Source organism: Ostrinia furnacalis, unplaced genomic scaffold, assembly GCF_004193835.3.
Source record: "Ostrinia furnacalis isolate ACB-3 unplaced genomic scaffold, ASM419383v2 OfSCF6054, whole genome shotgun sequence".
Lineage (NCBI taxonomy): Eukaryota > Metazoa > Arthropoda > Insecta > Lepidoptera > Crambidae > Ostrinia > Ostrinia furnacalis.
In genome coordinates, this window is record NW_021136293.1 from 117,239 (window position 1) to 131,793 (window position 14,555).

Here is a 14,555-nt window from a genome sequence, read left to right on the forward strand (position 1 = left end):
AATCCTCTGTTAACAAGCGCAAGGGTCGAGATGGGGATAAACAGGTAAAATCTATAATGACGAAAACAGGACACGTCCATTGTTAACCATCTAGGCCCGCGCACGGTGGATCNCCGCGCGGCCATTCTAAACCCAACGAAATATAAAACCAGGTCAAGATGACCGCTTAACGCTAACTGTATCAGATGCATACAGCCAAAATGTAAGACACAAATCAATTACTGTAATAAGTTTATTATAACTCTATATTAATATGTGATTAAAATGAATATGAGCACTAAAGCGTACAATCCATTACGGAATATTAAAAAATAGTAACTTACGTGAAAATAATTCGTAACCTTAGCAACTAATACACTTTACTATATGACATTGTCTGCCTAACTAGCACAATAACTGTCTGCGACCGCCTACTTACTAGGATATTAAATTATTGCAAAACAAATTGTAGGTACGTACACCATTAACGACATTAGTTGTATTACCGCTTTCACGGAAAAATAACTACCGGAATGTCCAATTAAACCAGAATAATAATGAACTTTAGCGTGATCGTAGAACATTTTTCGCTTGCGGTATAAATTTATTTGAGACTGCATTTCATGCGGTAGATTTAGTAACCATCCCGGGCTATGTAAGAAGTGTTATTTTATTGCTACCCGCCGCGTGCCGTTTAATTTTACAAAAGGTTCTTTTAAAAAAAGTATCCGCAGGTTTTCAATAATAAATGGAGATTGATGCGAATTATAAAAACACAAACTCCTACAGCCTTGAAGGTACATAATAAATCATTAAAACGCAATAAACTTGCATGTTTTACCATTGAGTGTATTTTAAACTTGGATTATTTTTCTAATTTCAATCGCGAGTCGCGGTTTTATATTTTTTGTTGACGCCACTATTGTATTGTAATCCCGAAATGAGAAGTTACCTACTAGTTTCGAGCTCGTCAATCTGCGACAAAAAATTGATGAGGCTGTTGTATGGATGCCTTGCTATTTTCAGCGAGCCATCTGTTCCGTTCTACACGACAAACCTAGTAAAAATTGATATAATAATATTGTAATGTTGTTTTTCCCTATCTGTTATTAATACTATGACAATAAATATTATAACAAGGTTAGATTATTTGTAAATGTTTGTGAAGGATACGAATTTAATAGTAATCGAATAAATGTAAATATTATTCGATCTACGTCGACATTACCAACCAAACCTTATTATCCAGGGAATATCTTCCTGCCCAGTTAACAGGAATTTGTGTTTGTTCATTTATATTAAAGTTATGTGACTTTTTTTAGGTATTATCACAGAATAAATAGTTATGTACGTAATTAGGTACTTCAATACAACATAATATCTAAAACTTTTTTAATGTCATTAAGTACCAACTTTTTCTCGTGAGGTTAATGGATGAATAAAAGACTTCAAGTATGTAAGCTCACAGCTTTTATAATAAATGAAATATGTATAAAGGTCAAAGGATAATAGAATTCAATAGAGCGCAATCTAAGACAATAAAAATTTACCATCAACTCAACACCGCTACTTTTCCGATTTTCTAATAAAATTTTCGACTGCATACTGTCTGCAATGCAGTTCCAACAGTGGGCAGCAAAAACTAAGGATATTACGTCATTTTTCAGACAAGAAATTTAGCGCAATGGAAAAATAAATGCTCATCTCTTTCGTAGAACCAATTGATCTGGTGCTAACAAAACAAGTAAACCGTTTCAATTGTATCGCCGCTAAATTTATATGCTACAATGATACTTACTAACTCAAAGTAAGAAACACACACGTCTCTGTTCTCATTATAACCATTTACNTTTTACACAACGGTACATTTCGAGTGAATTGCATTGTTTTAATTACCAACGTTCACTGAGGAAACTTAATGTTATAACCGCAATTGTTGGACGCTATAAACAAGCTTTGTATCAAAATGCGTAAATGTAAGTGCTACGGAATTTTAGTACAGATTAAGGTCAGCTCAAAATGGCAAGACAAAGTGAGCCTGTGGTCCGATCAGGTCACCTTAGGAGGCCCTTCTGACGGGGAGTTCCACTGATAATCCACTTATCCGCCCGTATCGGCCAGTGAGCCCAGTCGGATATTCGCAAAGCATTTCCCGACGTAAAAAAGGAGATCTCTGACTTAGGAAGGGGGGTGGGTGGGTGATTTCTTTCTACTCCACTGTATAGGCGTCGTGGGTCTCGTAAGACTTCTCGTAGACGAAAGGAAGCTCAAGATAAGAGGGACAGGAGAAGCGGGTTCTTTTTGTCCTCTGAGGTTGACTTATAAAAAGTACGTGGCTAGTGGGGGAAGGAGTGACTCCTTCGTAACTCGTACCATTTACATTTTAAACGCTTTTCAAGTTTAAAAGCTAAAGACAATGGGAATCGAGATCTAAAGCGAAACATCGTTGCACCAATCACCTGAAGACATTGTATATTGAGTTGACCACTGACCACACCAGTTACAAAATCGGGGAAATCACACTACATAACCCCTCATAGCCTCTCTTCACTGGATACTAGTGTATGAGTATTCCACAAAGTACTGAAAATTCAATTTTGTAGAAGCTGCATCTCTGTGGATGCTATGTGTATGTATACCAGTTATAAATATTGTTTTCAACCCTTTTGCTGTCTTATTACTAGTCTTAAGCTTGTAAGAATAACATGGGTGGGATAAACCAACAGGTATTCCTATTTCCAATAGAAGCAATGGAGGCTGAAGATGGATTTTTATTATTTTATTCTAATGGATCTAAGATCCGTTGGCTAATGCACCAGAGATATAATTTAAAATAACATATTAATAATGTGAAATTAGAGGCTTCTGGATCTGGACATGTGTCCAAAAACCTACTTGTGTCAATCTAACTGGCTAGCTTTTGTTTGTTTACAAATAAATGTACAATGGAATGTCCAAAGATTTCATATGTACCTGACTAATTGCTTTTAAATTACCGTCAGTTGCTTTATGAGAAAAAGCATTTCATCAGCAGGCAATCAATAATATGCTAAAAATATAGTAGAACTCGTCTACTTTCATGTATAAAAGGATGTCTAACTAAATCATGTATCAATTCATGCTGTTTGTTTCCTTAATAAAAAAAAAATTAAAAAAAAAAGATTTTATCTAATAATTTCTTAAAACTATCATCATACTAATAATTTATCTAGTTTACACTGCACGAAGCATGGACCTCCCTTAGACAGAGGCGAATAGAGGAATTAGCCTACACTCCGCATACTGGCCAGATGAGCTGTAAAAACTTAATATGGAATTATAATTATATTATTTATTCAGGTTTTTCAGGATTGCATCACTTGATAAAGTTGATACCTAATAAACAACATTAAGCATACTTGTCAAAGGAATCAAGGACACAATATTCAGGTTTATTCATTACTGATTATAATTAATATTCAGCTGATCCTTGAGGAAACTGCATTATAAATCAGTAAATAATTTATGACAAATAAGTCGAAGCAAGAATATGATTTCTATGGTAAATAAATAAATATCTTTGGACAATTTCACACAGCGCTATCTAGCCCCAAAGTAAGCAATTAATATGCTTGTGTTATGGGTGCTAGCTTAACGGATAATACTACATAAATATACTTTTTAAATACATATTATAGTAACTCCCAGACCCGCCATAGAAATTAAAATTCATCATTTCAATTTCTGCCTGGCCGGGAATCGTACCCGGGACCTATCGGCATAGTAGACTGTTTTAGAACAACTACACCAAAGGGCCGACATAAAAAACCTACACAGCATCAGTTAAACTCAATGCTCTTTTATTTAAATAAATGGGTAGATTTTAGTTACTTTAAATTGTTATTGCTAATAATACCTGGTTGGAAACTGTGTGATAGTATCACACAATTTTAGTTTATTACGTCATGATGATAAATGTAATCAATTATTATATTTAATTAATTTCATACTTTTATTGATAGCTTTTTTTTTTTAATTAAATACAACAACCATTTATATTTTCCATAAAAAAACTGGCAATATTTCAAACTTGTTCTACAGATAATAGCCTTGATTGAAAAATTGATTGTAAATGGTCAATAGAAGAAGTATTCCATACAATATTGAATGTATAAAAAACTTAATTAAATTGTATGACAAAAATGTGATATCTACATAATTAAAATTTTAAGACCGTATTGTTGTAAGTTTAAACTATTTGTTGGCAATAAGATTCAGTACAATACAATGAAATCAATAAAGTAGGGTAAATAGTAATAAAATTAGGAGTAATTCAGTAGGAATTTTCTATGGAACATGTCTTAATACAGTCAAATTATACAAACAAAAACCAGAAAGTAAAAATATTTAATTTTTTTTTATGCGTACAATATAATTTCTAAAGCTCCCTGTCCGTGATAGGAACAATATTTACGTTCATGTACTTAAATATTACCTACCTACGGTACTTATGTTCATGAAGTCCACAGTAAAAACTTGTTTGTGTGTAGTGATCACAATAAAGTTTATTGATTTCTATTTAGCAAGTTTGACTGATTATGGTAAATAGAGTAACTAAAAATCATAATTGGGCAGTAATCTACAGTAAAATATAATAGGAATTAAAAAAGTTCATGGACATGAGTTACAAATAGTCACTATCTATTTTTCTCCACTTTTTTACACTACATTTTGGATACAATGAACAACTTCTGAGTTTTTGGCCATTCTACAATATTATTTTGAGTGAAAATGTGTCGCTGTGTAACAATTTTTAATAACAATCATCATCGTAGTTTCTTCACTGTGTACGTCTAAATCGCATGCCCGTGTTACCATTTGGTAATTGGTACACACAAATGCATTATTTTTGACGTCTTTCGCCATTTTTACCTGCATAATTGCGGTTTCCGCAAGTTTATAATCATGCAAAATACACGAATAATAGCATTTTAACGCTACAGTAAAATGATGGACAGGATTTAGATAGAACAAACAAATAAAATCTCAAATTAAAAAAGACATTAAACCCGCTCACCTCAACTTCAGTGTTGGCAGCCGTATTTGAAGGTTTGTGATCCGAATTGGTTTGCTGGTCATTCACGATGTTGTGAAGAAGTTTGGAGTCATCATTAGCTATTGTTACGGCACTTTTATCCGGGGCTTTCGGTTCCTTATCATATTCCGGCGGAGGAGCCATCTTGAAGGAAGAGCAGTCAGATGACACAAGTCTTATGACTTTTACACACCAAATCACTCTCTACCCCGTTTTTAATATAATTTTACACAACCTAGCTATTAAATCATCATGATTTAGTATTTTTCTACAACATATCTAAAGTTCTTAAAATTTGCAAAACCGAATTCATCATTTTCGACAGCTTTCGACTAACATTTTTAACGACTACACAAACGCCCTCTGGCAAAGCAAGGATAAAACAATGAACAGATATCTTGTTTACACGAATGATGGCGCTACTTGCAAGTAAATCTGTCAAATACATGTAGTTTTTGAAGGTTCCAATTTTCACCACATTCATAATTACGTTTGTAGATAATTAGTCATGAACATGGCAACACTGAATGGGAGCTGAGCTATGCGTAGGGTTGAAAATGCTTTTCCGTAATTTTTGGTAGCTCATTCTTTTCATAATTCGATTAAGACATATCGTCAAGCCCTACCTAGTGAAATGTCATCGAAGCGAAATTAAAAAAATAAACATTTATTGATTTTCCGAAAGAAGAACCGCAGCGCAGATTCTTGTTTTGCGAAAATAATAATTTACGGACTAAAAACTATCTACGAAAATGACTGAAACAAAGGAAAACATTTTCTTATTTGTTCCCAACATTATTGGTAAGATATTATTACTCAAATAAGACTGTATCATAGTTTCAGCTCATTGTTTACTTTATTGGTCCAAATTTATTGTTTCAGGGTTCGCCAGGGTTATTCTTCTTATTATATCGCTGTATTATATGCCGACACACTGCATTGTAGCTTGTACTTGCTACGTTACTTCTGCATTACTTGATGCCTTTGATGGTCATGCAGCCAGACTCTTCAATCAAAGTAAGTATTGTGTTTGTTGCCCTTGGTTGTAAGGTATCTTTTAATTGAATTAGAAATGTATAGTACATGCATGGTTGTAATGTTAAATTTAAACATGATTCAGTTTATTTTGTTTTGAATTATTTAAAAGATATAAGTTCAGCTATACATGACTTAAAATTCAATTATCTTTACAAAATATGTAAATGAGTTTTGAAGATGACCTATTGTACTCACGACTAATTGACATTGCCAAAATTATGTGCATATAATTAAAAGTAAGGGCATTGCTTTATCTATAAGAAATGAAGCACTGTGCTAAAACTTATTTATTCAAACTTTTGCCTACAACTTTATTCCTATATTTTGTTATTGGCTGGAACTTAGTTGTATCTCATACATCAAAATATCACATAGGAATTTGTTAGACATAAATAGTGTTACAGGGTATATAAAACTTGGGCATGAGGGTTATCAAAGCCCTACTGAATAGATACTTAAGTTTATGATCATGTTACTTTTGTTACCAACGTAAACTAGCATGTCTAATCAGATAAAAAATATTGGTCCTGTTTACATTCTGATATTTTACCCGTCTGAAGAAGTTATCTATAAAATACTTATCTTAAGCCTAACTTTTTGTATACCATAAAAATATTAGGATGTAACACAGATAGATATAAATTTTAACATTACATTTTTCTTTCTTTCTTTCAATAATAGAAAAATTGTTCCTATAAATAAGATTCCCTGCAGAACAAAAGTTGCAGCACTATCTTTTGAAAATAAAAAACAAACTACTAATCACATCCATTTTTTATGTCTTCAGTAGTTATGGATTAAGATAAACAAACATGTAGACATGCATTGAATCACTGAAATAAAAGAGTGTCAATCTGTTAAAAACTTAGGGACAATACCCATTTACCGGCGCGCGTCGGAGCGCACATTACACGGCCGTAAAGAAAATAGTATTTTATTAACAGTTCATAACTGATTAAATGACATTTCAATCCGGACGGATGCGCGAGCATGCGTCGAAAGCCGGTCGGCTCCGAGCGTATTCCAGCGGATACGCGCGCAGACGCGCGCATTTTGGCCGAACGGACGCTGCACTGCGCGCCGACTCGCGCCGGTCAATGTGATTCCTGCCTTACAGAATGCCCAAGTCTCCATACCCACCACACAAAATATGCTACGCATTTCAATTAAACATACCTGTTATTCAATACAATTTACTCTGTGATTTCAGGTACAAAATTCGGCGCTATGTTGGACCAGCTTACGGACCGCGCCGGCACTAGCTGCCTCATGATGACCCTCGCGACCTTCTACCCGCAGTACACCTTCTGGTTCCAACTGTCCATGGCCATAGACATCACCGGCCACTGGCTGTATCTCCACACCACAACTCTGCAGGGGAAGACGTCCCACAAATTCATAGACATGTCGGGAAACCCTATCATGCGCCTCTACTACATGAACAAAACCGTTCTGTTCTGCATGTGCGCCGGAAATGAAGCATTTTATGCGGCTCTGTATGTGATGTACTTCTATACCGGACCTACAGGTAATTAAACAATATTAATCAAGTAAAAATTATTGTTGAGTCCTAGGTCCTGGTGTTATGATGATGCTACTGCTTAAAGCAGTATTCAGTAATCTGTCTTATCACTTAAGTGCCGCCGCTGCCGCAGCACTTGTCCATAAAAACTGCAGATATTTGACACATTTTTCGGCTGCCTTCACCATCAATGTATAGACGTGATGTGTTACTTATGCCGCACTAGCGATATTAATCAGTATTTTTATAAACATAAGCTTTATAATATGTTTATTACACATGGTATAATATTTACGTTTCTTTCTATTTCAGTGTTGGGCATGGGGCTGTTCAAGCTGATTGCGCTCGTGAGCATGCCTGTCGCCGTCGTCAAGACTGGCATCACGATACTGCACATGGGCGTCGCTTCCCTGAACCTGGCCACAATCGACGTCAATGAGCGAGCTGAAATCGCTGCCAAACAAACCAATTAAGGGATTTAACAAACCTCGATGATGTCTCTGCTGCAGATATTACCCAGACTTCCAATTTACCCCAGTGATCTTATTCCACAAATTATTTCGTTATATTTGGCTCTGAATAAAGCTAAGCGTCCACTTGTCGGTATCGTACGCAACGGACGATGCGGACAGGTGGACGCACTTATTTATTTAGGAAAACCAGGATTTTACAGTGTGTAATAATGACATAAGATAGCACTTATATGAGTTTCCATATAAATAATACTACGATCCGTTGCGTGCGATACGTCCGATGCGTACGATACCGACATGTGGACGCTAAGCTTAAGAAAGATTGATATTAAAGCCAATGCATTGTTTTGAAGTTATAGCTGATATTACATCACATTAAGATTTGACAAGGACTGGGGATATCTAAATAATCAGACATGTTTAGTACAACAAAGGCAGTAGGTAGTAGGTAACATTACAAAATGATGCGCCTTTATTTTACCGAGCATGCGGTTGTTGAACTGAAGATTATCAAGATCTACCATTTTTATAGTGGCCAAATATTATTATTTTTGTACAAATTGTGCTAAAGCATAAAGTATTACAGCATTATTCCAAGATATAAATCTACTTGCATTTAAGTTAACCATTGTGTTTTAAAAAATCATTGATTTTTTAATTTTTTTACCACTGTTGTATGTGATTTGTTACCCAGTCGCTTATTATTTGTTGTATATTTTATGTATGTATTTATTTATACTATATCTAAGATATTACGTAGTCTGTGTTTAGTGATTGGTGTTGTTATTGTTATTTTAAACTTAATTAATGCAATAATAAGAAAATTATAGTTTATATTGAAGAGGGATTGAAATTTTATAATATAGGGTGACTCAGAAAACATAACATTCAGAAGTTTTGAATCAAAGAACAATAGTATTTTAAGAAAACTAGAAGTCATAAAATATATCGGTCATTATAGTGACTATATCTCAGCAATAGTCTACTTTCTGAGACACTTTCTACACGAAATACGAGGTATGGGTAAAGGAATGTAATACTCGAATAAATTAACTAAAAAAAAATCTTAGCTTCCTCATAGTAAGATGTGTTTACATAGGACTTGGTAGGTGACCAACTAGACTTGGAACTGTTCAATTATTGTATGTTGTGTTGGAATAATAGTTGGGGATTACTCTGTTGTTAGTGTTTAAGTATTTCCAAAGAATTTGAAGGAACAATCAAATACAATAAGGATAAGTAACTAACATCTTGTGAAGTGTCATGGCCTCTATTTTAAAATACCTACAAATAAATATTATAATTATGTTGATCTATGTGATTGTGTTTAATGGTAATAAATTACTTTTAAAGTCAGTTTTTCTTTAATTTCCAACATACATAAATTATTTAAGTAAATAAAGAAGACATTACTAAATTAAGGCATGTATTTAGTAAAATAGTTAATATTAGTGCATGCTATACTCATAGCACATTTTTAGCATTTATAATAAATGAAGAAAATGTATGTAATGCAAACATAAAATGCTGTGGTAGTAATACTAAACATAAAGCACATTTTGTGAGCGAAATTTAGTCGAAGTGTTAAAATAAAGTTCTCATTGTATTATCCTTTTAGGCTGCTCATTCCCGCTCTCATGATCTCATCCACGAGGAGGAGGTTGCTCGCGATGACCGAGCAGGAGTTGAGTATTTGTTTTTTGACAATGTAGTTGTCGTAAACACCCATGTCTGCGGGCTTCACAGCTTCCCCGGAACTCAAGTCCAAGCCGATCGGGTCGGGGCTGAGGCGCGATTCCTCCTGGAGCTTGACAATCGTGTCTTGCGCGTCGTAACCGGAGTTGATAGCTAGAGTCTTGGGGATGATCAGCAAGGCTTCAGCATAAGCTTGGATGCCAAGACGGGACTTGCCCTTCACGGTATCCTTATACTTCTGCAACTCCATATTAGCCTTAATTTCAAAGGCGCCTGCGCCCGCGATGACGCATTTGTCGTCGATAGCGTTGTTGATGGCTCTCAGACCGTCACGGACGGCGTCCTTGATTTGCGTCAGAGTGTGCTTGTTGGGGCCCTTGATGAGGATCGTGACGGACATGGGGTTCTTGCATTGTTCAACGAACGTAAATTTGTCCTCTCCAAGAACGTGTTCATAGACCAGTCCCGCGTAACCCAGACACTCTTCGGTGAGGTCGTCGACGGAGTTCATGGCGGTGCCGCCGCAAGCCAGAGCCAAGCGCTCCATGTTGCGCCTCTTGGCGCGGCGGAGAGCCACAATGCCTTCCTTCGCCAAAGCGTCCAAAGATAGAGGATCAACACCCTTCTGGTTGATAACTACAAAGCTCTTGTCAGTGCCATCACAGATTTTCTTCTTTAGAGCGATAATCTGAAAATAATAGTACAATAACTATGAGATTTTTTCCTGGAATTCAGAGATATCAATAAGAGAACTGGTACAAATAATCATTCTAAGTTCATTAGTAATTTTTCGTACCTTCTTGACTCTCTGGTCAATGAAGTCCCTTTCAGCAGCAACCAGTTTCTCCCTGTCCTCAGCTGATTTGTAGAAGAAACCTGAATTGACTTCAGTTTTCTCATATTCCAGTGATACATTGCAAGTGAGAATGTATGCATTCTCGACGCGTTTGGGCATGTCTGGGTGACGCGCGCCGTGGTCCAATACTAGACCTAAAATAAAAAAATAAAAATTAAATAATGACATGATTACATTCTCACACAATTATTTTCAGACTATACAGTTACATGTAGGTAAATCTTAGGTGGAATTGTGTAAAGCAATTTTAATCATTTGACAGTTCATAACGTACGATAAAGTCAGTTATGATTAGAGATGAAACGGATAGTTGTTTGGCCGGATACCGGATACCGGATATCCGGCCAGCTGCTAGGCCGGATAGCCGGATATCCGGCGGCCGGATAGTTGGCCCATTGTCTCGTTGCATGTCGTGATGAGTTTAGCGCCGCACAGGTGCTTTGAACGCGAAACGCGTCACACTTTTCGAAAATCGAATCAGTCCGAATAGAATGTCAGATTTTGCCACTTGTCTAGGGGGCAGATCAATTCGGGCGATTTCGGTTGCCATCGTGAGTGTGTGATTGAATAGCGAAAATTAAATTAGTTTACTTGCTGCGTAATCTGACTGAACTGCATCATGACATCAGACCATCAGTAAAAAAAGATCACCTATTTTATTTGTCAATATTTCGACTTATAGCCCGACCAGGAACATAAAAACCCTGGCATAGAGGCGCGTCATTTGCATTTGATAGTGCAACACTGAGTACAGTCGTACCTGTGTTAAATTAATAGGCTAACTTTATGTACCAAGATTCAGGATTACGGGCTAATTTGATATTTTCATAAATTAACGAAACAATATTATATGTATAATAGGTAACCTGGTTTAAATAAATTAAATGAAACCATCAATCGAGCTAGTAGGGTTTATTTTATTATTCATCAATAATCAAATTCAGAACTTGAATATTCAACTACAATGTCTGCTAATCAACGCTTCAAACTCGGTACTTCTTTCCCAATTCCATAAAAAATCAAAATCAAAAGTATTTATTCAGTTTAGACCACAAGTGGCACTTATGAACGTCAAACACATAAAATTCAACACTTACAAAGTGACAAAAAACTTTAAAATAGGTAGTTGAAACAAACCACAACTAATTTTCATAGTGGACTGTACTATACGATAAACATGTCAGTCAATTTGACAACTTTGTTGGAAACATTATTCAATGAAAATATTGTCCGAACCCTTAGTATTTCTCTTCGACAAATACTTTAACACATAGTGAACCACTTTTCTTTCACGACTATAAAAAGTTTTCAGCATTTTTAACTCACAAAATCAATTGCACTTTAAAATAAAGTATGTTTACACTTTGACAGCAATAGACAGTTAAATTATTGACATGCAAGGTGACATGTCAATGAAGTTTTCAGTTACTGTTGCCATTAAAAGAAATCAGTACCATTAGTTTTCCGCAACATGTCGAGGGTTTTTATGTTCCTGGTCGGGCTATAACATATATTTACTATTTATGTATTCGTCATTAGAGTGAATAGCCCAGAAAAAGAAAATAGTTTTTTAAAGGCCTTAATATGGCTTTTTGTAACTTTTTGGACTTTAAATAAAAGCCGTCATTATTATAAGCCATTTTATTGATGTTTACCTCAAAGATTAATGTATTTCATTTTATTAATAGGAAATTCTCGTAGATTTTTAATATCCGGTATCCGGCCGGATAGTGAGTTACTATCCGGTATCCGGCCGAATAGTAAATTTAGGCCGGATATCCGGCCAACCGGATAGTTACCGGATATCCGTTTCATCTCTAGTTATGATTATTACCTTAAACAAAGCGTTTGACAGAATAATCGTATGTTATGAACTGTCAAATGATAATTGCTTTACACAATTCCACCTCAGGTATATGGTTCATGGTTTGTTTCCCACTTTGGCTTACAATAATATAAAATAACGATTGTTAGATTGCCTCTTGTCTAGTATTCTTGAGACGCTTTCTGCTAAAATAATTTGAAACCAAGAGTTAGAAAATACGAAAGACTCCTTTGAAAATGCATTATATTTTAGCAAATTACAAGCATCCAGGGACGTTGTAAAGTGATTTAAATCATCAAACAGTTATCAACCAATCATACCTCTAACGAGTGTAGTCTCTGTGGCAGTCTTGTGCTTCATCTCCATCAGCTCCACCATGTGGAGGTCGACGGGCTTGCCGGGCGTGCGGATGGCCAGCACCGCGTCCACGCACGCGTCGGTCAGCACGTCTGCGAGGCTGGGGTGGACCTAAGGACAAATAATAATAATCTTCAGAACCATGATCATCCTCACCAACTGACTTAAACCACTAGTTGTATTTTGAATGCACTTGGCTTAGGCCCGTGCATTCCTGAAATACCGGCTTATAGCTGAGACACATAAGTGAAAAAACTAAAATAATAATAATAAAGTTTTTATTGGCAACAAAACACTTAAATATACAAAACTGCATTAGTAATCTGTGCTAGTGACAAGAATGTTTAACTATTCTAGTAAAGTTTCAATCACTTTTTCAATAGGTATAAAAAGTCCATGTAATGTTGTTTTGTTTGATTAGCAGAATCTAGAAAGGAAAATTATCACATGTACATACACATTATACACTCCAATAGCATCCTTGCTGAAGATTTGATAGTCTTTGTCAGGATTGTTTAGATTAAGACCCAATTGTAAACACTTAATATGCAATAAAAAATTTGAATTTGAATTTGAATTTGATTTAAATCACTTTTTGTACCTGAGTAAAAGTCAAATAAAATATATTCACCTTTGTCTTTAAAGAGGTCCTTGTAATATCAAGCAAGCTTTCCCTGGTGACTTCAATTGGGATCTTCATGGATTCCAGCACTTCATGGGCCTTGGTACGAGCCAGGTCAAATCCTTCAGTGACAATCCTTGGGTGCAAACCTAGATAAATAGAAATGAAAATATAATAAAAACCTTTCTACTCTTTTGAAAATTATAAATAACTTGAAAAAATCGAACTGCCTAAGATAATAAGTTTAAGATGCGACTCTAAACGCTAAAAATTTAATAACTTTCTACTCTTTGTTACTACACCAGTAAAATCTTTGAAATGAACATCCAGCAATTAAGAACAGTTGATTTATAAGATAGAATATGCAGGAAATCGTGAAATATCTTACATTCATTTATGACTAATGAATGATAATGGCAGAACCTTTTTTAACATAATCATCAGAAATTTTATCTTAACTATATATTATTGTAAACTGTAGTAACATATAAATTTTATATTTGTATACCTTCACTGATGTAAATGTCAGCTTGCTTCAGGAGTTCGCCGATGAGTAATACGGTGGACGTGGTGCCGTCACCGGTGGCGTCGTCCTGCGCCGTGGACGCGCGCGCGATCAACGAAGCCGTCGGGTGTTGGATCTGCATCTCGTGGAGCAACACATTGCCGTCTTTCGTGATCTTGATGTCACCCGCCCCCGACACCAACCTAATGAAACGACGATCATATGACTTTTCACATTCAATTTTCAGACAAATTATCAAGAGTATACACACAGTTTTCGTATAATCAGAATGTAACGGGTGAAAATAAACGTTCTGAAGTTTATTCTCAGTAATATGAAGCATAACACAAAAACTTACATTTTCATTGTGCCTTTAGGACCGAGGTTAGTTCTCATCACATCTTGAATACCTTTTGCAGCAGAAATGTTTACTGCTAATGCTTGAGATGCCCGCGCAAACTCAGCTTTAGGATTTAACAAACTTATAGCAGACATTTTTTGATTTATTTCAAAATAATACTAATGAAATAGATGAATCTCCAGTGCACGAGGTGTAGGAGGCATAGACAATATAGAAGACAGACAGAAGTTTTTTGACAGTTTTAGTTT

The 14,555-nt window shown here is 35.5% G+C and overlaps 3 protein-coding genes across 3 annotated transcripts in view; 1 reads left to right on the forward strand and 2 right to left on the reverse strand.

Moving 5' to 3' along the window:
* Positions 1-5,439, reverse strand: part of LOC114361878 (uncharacterized) — a 38,113-nt gene extending 32,674 nt beyond the window's left edge. The window contains 1 exon segment of the mRNA XM_028317090.1: positions 5,036-5,439. Within this exon segment, the coding sequence (XP_028172891.1) occupies positions 5,036-5,197 (162 nt within the window). The 5' untranslated portion in view covers positions 5,198-5,439.
* A 280-nt stretch (positions 5,440-5,719) lies between these two features.
* Positions 5,720-9,313, forward strand: Pis (phosphatidylinositol synthase). The gene is made up of 4 exons (XM_028317110.1): positions 5,720-5,854; positions 5,936-6,070; positions 7,302-7,619; positions 7,926-9,313. The coding sequence occupies exons 1-4, from the start codon at positions 5,806-5,808 to the stop codon at positions 8,084-8,086; spliced, it is 663 nt and encodes a 220-aa protein (XP_028172911.1). The 5' UTR covers positions 5,720-5,805; the 3' UTR covers positions 8,087-9,313.
* Positions 9,314-9,499: 186 nt separating this feature from the next.
* On the reverse strand, positions 9,500-14,514 carry CCT6 (chaperonin containing TCP1 subunit 6). Its single transcript, XM_028317109.1, has 6 exons — positions 14,305-14,514; positions 13,950-14,149; positions 13,451-13,590; positions 12,783-12,930; positions 10,578-10,771; positions 9,500-10,469 (listed from the first exon to the last, which is right to left on the reverse strand). The coding sequence occupies exons 1-6, from the start codon at positions 14,439-14,441 to the stop codon at positions 9,693-9,695; spliced, it is 1,596 nt and encodes a 531-aa protein (XP_028172910.1). The 5' UTR covers positions 14,442-14,514; the 3' UTR covers positions 9,500-9,692.
* Between the last annotated feature and the right edge of the window lie 41 nt (positions 14,515-14,555).